Genomic DNA, 5,686 nt, shown 5'->3' on the forward strand with positions numbered 1-5,686 from the left:
TGCAGACACACATATATGAGCACAATGTGAAATCTGATCACATCTGCCAACATCAGACACTTGGTTGGCGTGGGACGAAGGGTTCATAAAATGTGTGCGAGCTATCAATTGTCTACATGCAGCTATAGTAACCACAAGCTTATAGAACCATATGACTTAAAAAAAACATTCCATGGATCTGGTCAACATGCTGAAAGCACATCCTTGATCCGGGATTGGCAGACAGATAGCTGATGTAGTACTCGCATGTTATTTCATCAATTACAATGCTTGGAAACTGGATCACTTTGACTAGCCAGACCTGACTCCTTCGGCCGACGAAACTCAGACCAAGCCATTTAATAACACAAATAGCTGTGGTGGACATTGGTCGTGGCATGAAGGACTAAGCACCATGTAGTTTTCATAATCTTATTTATTTTGGTTATTCTACAACCTGTCACATTCAGCATCAGTTTCACAAGGCATGACAATGGTCAGCACCAGCCACTTGCTGATGGTACCATGTGCCGAGATGTTGTGATCATTTAGAGAGCTATGGATTGTACAGTATATTTGCCTACATCATGCTACTGTTTTGTAGCCTTTATATGGTCTTCTCATTTTTCCCCTTTCACAAGGAAAGACATTTTATTGCCCGCCATAACCACCCAATGAGTGAAAAAAAAAATCATTCATGGAAGACATTCCAATGCATAATCAAGGCCATCATCAAAAACCTCAGGTAGAGGTGTGACTGATGTTGGGAATAATATGAAAGATCAGGCAAGACAACCCTGGATATGCTTTACACCAATTTTTGGGCCTGAGCCATCCCTAGGTCAAAGGGGTAGGTGGGGCAGTGTTCACAGGATGGTGTCAATAAAAGCAGTGTGGATCCCAATCACTTGCCCTAGATCCCTGAAGAATGGCTAAGCCCAACATTCTATCCCTAACATCAGTGAAACCTGTGTCACTGCTTTTTAGGGCCTACTGATCACTGCATGTACAAAAGGGGCAGCCATTCTCAAGAAGTATTATGACACTTCTATCACTCATTCACCTAACCTAATTTCCATGATATGCATTGTGCAGGACATTTATAGTTCTGTTTGGTGAACACAGTCACACCATTTTTTTTGAACTTTTGCAAGCACCAATGGCTTGGTTTTGAAGCTATCAAAGTGATAGTGATAAGCATCAATACAATCAGAACACTTATCTAGGAAATACATAAACCACAGCATTTGCTAACTATGTAAATGCAAACTTAATCTTCTGATCTTATGTCACATGTGAAAGAGATTGACCAAAGCCTTTGTTTGTTTTGTTGCCCCCTCAGATATAAGACAATTTCCTAATCAAAGTGTGAGAAGCAGCATGCTTGATTTTTACAAATTACTAAAAGCTATCTATTCTATCTCAAATTCCCTAAATCACCACAAGATGGCACAACATGCCATTTCGCCTTACACAGCACTTCTCACCTCAACATTCCCTGTCATGCCACGACAAAAAAATAACATTTTTATCTCATGAGTTTGGTTTATGTATGCAGGCATATCTTTATTCTTCTGGTCCATGGAAATGCAGCAAAAAGCTATTTCTCAATGCCAATTGAGCCTGTTTACAAAAATACAGACTGTGCCAGATGCCTACAGGGCATTAACACACTGTACTTTGTGTTTGCATGTTCTAAACTCAAGCTATACTAAATTTAGTTTAAATCTTGAATTATTTTGATGTAACAACTTTTCAAGTATATCTGCATGCACTAACTTTGCAGCATCACAACTTCCTCAGGCCTTTGTCCTCTGTGCAATGAAACTGATGGCAATCTTGCAAAAAACTCTAGATAATCCAATTTATGGTAAGCATATGCTGATATTATCACAGCAATGCTCCTGGACATGGACATGTGTGGAGTAATGCCATTTTATGTAGCCTGCATTGAAACCACCAAGAGAGCAAATGCAAAATGACTGTGACTTAAAGAAACTGCAGTTTAAAAGAGAGCAGCCACATAAAAAGGAAACGGTGCTCGACATTTCTACCTTCAAAAATAGCACTGACTTCTGGGTGCCCATCCTTTTAATCGATGGATGATCATCATATTTCTGACATCAAATGAAGTACTAACATCGTTGTGCACATTATAGATTTAAGCTGGACACAACAGAATAAAGATCAAACAATGCCAGAGATCTTCCCTAGAAAGGAAACTATCTTACCATCGCCAGGCGTAATAGTCTGAACTTCGACGCCCATGTTCGGCCCGGTGAATTTAAGGATGAGACGATGACCTATGTACTACTGACCACAGAAAACTGAAGAGACAGCAAAATTGAAAATGCACCTGGGTACAAATTAATACAAATCCCCGCCACCAAAACCGAAGACCACCAGCGAAGGGCCGCAACCGCAAAGGAACGCGAACACCGCCCAACGCCAACGCAGCGAGCACCAGCCCGGACGGCGAGAGCGATGGGGAAATATTTGAGACGTTTATGCCGCACCTTAATAGGATCGACAGCATTGGGATCGACTTTGTTCAGTAACGGATGTTCGTTCGCGGTTCGGTTTATCTATTTTTTATGACGAAGGAATCATGATGTAGTCAGAAAGCGAGGTGCTGTCATATCAGACAGCTGCAAACAAAATATGTAGTGTGATAACAGACAGCAGACAGACAGATAACAGCTTCCGGCGTTTTTGCTGTTTTTCGCCAAACAGTAACCGACAAAACTTGGCCTGATTAGACCCGCTATCTGGCATCGCACGTGTTCTGTGGGGTATGAGAAGTGCGGTGATAGACAGCTGTAATATTCTGAAATGTGATTTTTCCGTGGTGGATTGATGAAAAGGTTAAGATATAGGAATTGGTTGACAAGGTCATGGCAATTTAGTCAATGGTAGCGCGAGCCAGGAAGGAGTTGACGGGCAGTTCAACAGACGCTCTCCGCCCCTCTTGTATGCATATATGTTCGTAGCACTCTTCAGCTTATTCAGACGCACTACCGATCAAATATTTCATGTTAGACATAGACATGATAGACATGATAGTTATCATTTATGGGTGCCATATCATTGAGCAAAGTGCCTGAAAGTTCCAGTTGCCACTGCTGCTGTCAAAATTATTTGCTTAAGACAATCTATGCCTTGCATGAAACACCTCATGCATCATCATGAGTATTGGTCTGCACCCACGCAGAGACTTTTGCCCACCTAGGTACCTAGAAGCAGCATGGTATTCATCCCAGCTTGTCTATTGCCAGAGCTTATCTTGTGAAAGCAACTGCATTCAGATTCACTCATCCCTGTGGACTTCCAGGTTCTCATTTTCCTGTGATTTTGTCTGATCTTTTCAACATTAAATTTACCTGCCTTATGCCAATTGCTCTGATGAATATGTGTAATTTTTGCCTGCCACCAGTCCATCCAAACATTGCCTCACCTGACCAATTCTGCTGGGGCTTCCACGCAGCTCTTGCAGGACACAACACAAGCCAGTGGTGATGCTGCACAACAAACGTCACAAGTCATGCCATTCTGAGGACTCATGCCCAGGGCGTGCACCTCCTGAGGACCTGGGTGTGGATCAGACCACATCGGAAGATTCCTGCCCTGGTCAAGAAATACTGCCTGACTCGCCTTCAGCAAGCTTTGTTGTCATTGAGGATGTGCAGGATAATGACAGCACGGTGAGGACTGCTGGCAGTACTGTTGATGTGTTTTGGACAGCTCAACCCATGCGTCTGCCACATACCTAAGCTAAGTTTTTAAGTTTTACAGTTCACGGTAAGCAACATGACTCATTTGGACAATGCAGACTGCGTTCCAGCCATTTGTGTGACCACACTGCATAGGTTTGAACTTGGGCTGACCCCCATGTCCGATGACACTACCCACGATGATGAATATTGTTGGATGAGGGTTGGGAAGTACCCAATGTACCCATGTCTACCCTGTGCCATCAGGTAGCTGACTCAGAGGCTGGGGAGGACAAGCTGCTGTCAGGACCAAGTCTGGTGATTGGCCAGAATGAGATGCTGCTGCTTGAGATGTTTGTGAGCCGGGTGGTGCAGGAGATGGAGACACGCTACATCTCTCGGTTCGTGACCATCCAGGCATTGACATCACCCACAGACACTTTGCTCTCTCCCAGCATAAATCAACATTGCAGCCACACTGGGCACCTTGTCCATGCAGCAGGGCTACAATATCAGATTTGTGGTTGTGGGTTGAAACCCTTTGAATGTTGACTCTTCACAGTTTCTCTGTGGTAAAAACTTTGGACAGACCATCAGCTCACTGTCTGTTGGTGACTTTCTTATTCTGGGACTTCAGCTGTCTCCTGTTGGCATTGCTTCACAACCCTGTGTGCTCTCTAATATCACATGATCTTTTGCCATGCAGTGCTGTCCTGTGGCATCATTCCACCATTCTGCCTTTCAACCTTTTGAGATGACCTCACTGTCATCCTCCTACCTCATTTTGCCATCCTGAGGCCTCTCCACCATCAAACTTTCCATTATCCTGTGACCTTTTCACAATCCTGTTGGTTTTGTGCCTGGTGACCTCCCTTCGCTACCCCGTGGTATGTGTATGCCATCCCATAATCCTCTGTCATTTTGTGGCTTCCTGTTGCCACCTTGTAGTGTCTCCGACATTCTGTCATCTCTCCGCCATCCAGCTTCATGTTCAGCTTGTTGTGACTTCTTTCTGCCATCCTGAACTGAAGTAATCTCCACCATGACCTTCCTCTACCTCCCCTTTGACCTCCTCATGACATCTCTCTCCATGTAACCCCTTCCCATGACCTTCCCCATCCTGTGACCTCACTCCTCCTGTGACTCTCATCGCATGACCCCGGCCGCCATCGTCAGGATGCTGGAGATGGACAGCAAGGTGGACGCGCTGGCGCATCTCTGCTCGGGCATGGCCGACAAGCTGGACGCCGTGCTCGGACGGTCTGGCGGCGCCGACGCCGACGCCGAGCAGGCCGACACTGGCCGACGCTCCAGGTGAGAGCCGAGCCGACCGGCACGCACTGACGCGCGCGCTAGTGGTGAGCCACGACGTTGTACGCGTGACATGTGCTTGCAGCACACAAGTTTATGTCCTCAGTTTGGGGCTGTTGATGTAGCGAGTGCTGCTGCTGTTAAGGCAAGTGTTGAATGCTATGGCTGCTGGCTGCAATTCCCGTGAGTGGAAACTAAGCTGGGCGTCCGCTCAAAGTCGTCTGGGGTGCTGAACTGGGATTGTGATTGGTCCGCACCGCGAGCCTGTTATGTGGCGTTATTCTCGAGTGGCGTTCTCTGCTCTGTGTTCTCCTCTTCCTCTCGCCACCTTTACTTACTTTACTTTCTCTCCCATGTCAAAGCAGGTCCGTTCGCATACCCCGTGACATGTGCCGTTTCCGTCCCGCCTGCCAGTCTGCCGGACATCCAGACCAGGTGGAGTCGCTGGTCCAGCTGTGCTCCAGCCTCTCGGACAAGATGGACGCGGCTCTGCCGGCGTGCGGCCAGCAGCGGCAGCTCGCCGACGGCGGTGCCGGTGACGCTCAGACCAGGTCAGCGCCGCTCGAGCCGAACTGGGTCCGGCGTGGCCGCGCCGTACCGCCGTCGGAGTCACTGCGGTGACGTGCCGCGACCCCAGGGCGCAGCGCGCGGACGCTGCGCAGGGTCTGGGAACGGCCGTGCTGTGA

General features: G+C 47.0%; 1 protein-coding gene across 1 annotated transcript; it reads left to right on the forward strand.

Annotated features, from left to right (window-relative positions):
• Nucleotides 1-2,781: 2,781 nt before the first annotated feature.
• LOC119105306 (uncharacterized) lies at nt 2,782-5,686 on the forward strand. The gene is made up of 6 exons (XM_037228772.1): nt 2,782-2,798; nt 3,464-3,680; nt 3,957-4,090; nt 4,866-5,003; nt 5,415-5,435; nt 5,638-5,686. The coding sequence occupies exons 2-6, from the start codon at nt 3,495-3,497 to the stop codon at nt 5,684-5,686; spliced, it is 528 nt and encodes a 175-aa protein (XP_037084667.1). The 5' UTR covers nt 2,782-2,798; nt 3,464-3,494.

Source organism: Pollicipes pollicipes, unplaced genomic scaffold, assembly GCF_011947565.3.
Source record: "Pollicipes pollicipes isolate AB1234 unplaced genomic scaffold, Ppol_2.1 Scaffold_6138;HRSCAF=7277_pilon_pilon_pilon, whole genome shotgun sequence".
NCBI classification, from domain to species: domain Eukaryota; kingdom Metazoa; phylum Arthropoda; class Thecostraca; order Pollicipedomorpha; family Pollicipedidae; genus Pollicipes; species Pollicipes pollicipes.

Bases quoted from the DNA above. Each gene is read 5' to 3' on its own strand.
- LOC119105306 (XM_037228772.1), top strand. From the start codon at position 3,495: ATGCTGCACAACAAACGTCACAAGTCATGCCATTCTGAGGACTCATGC. The intron at 4,091-4,865 runs GTTCGTGACCAT...CGCCATCGTCAG, and splicing joins GAGACACGCTACATCTCTCG to GATGCTGGAGATGGACAGCA. The intron at 5,004-5,414 runs GTGAGAGCCGAG...CCCGCCTGCCAG, and splicing joins GACACTGGCCGACGCTCCAG to TCTGCCGGACATCCAGACCA.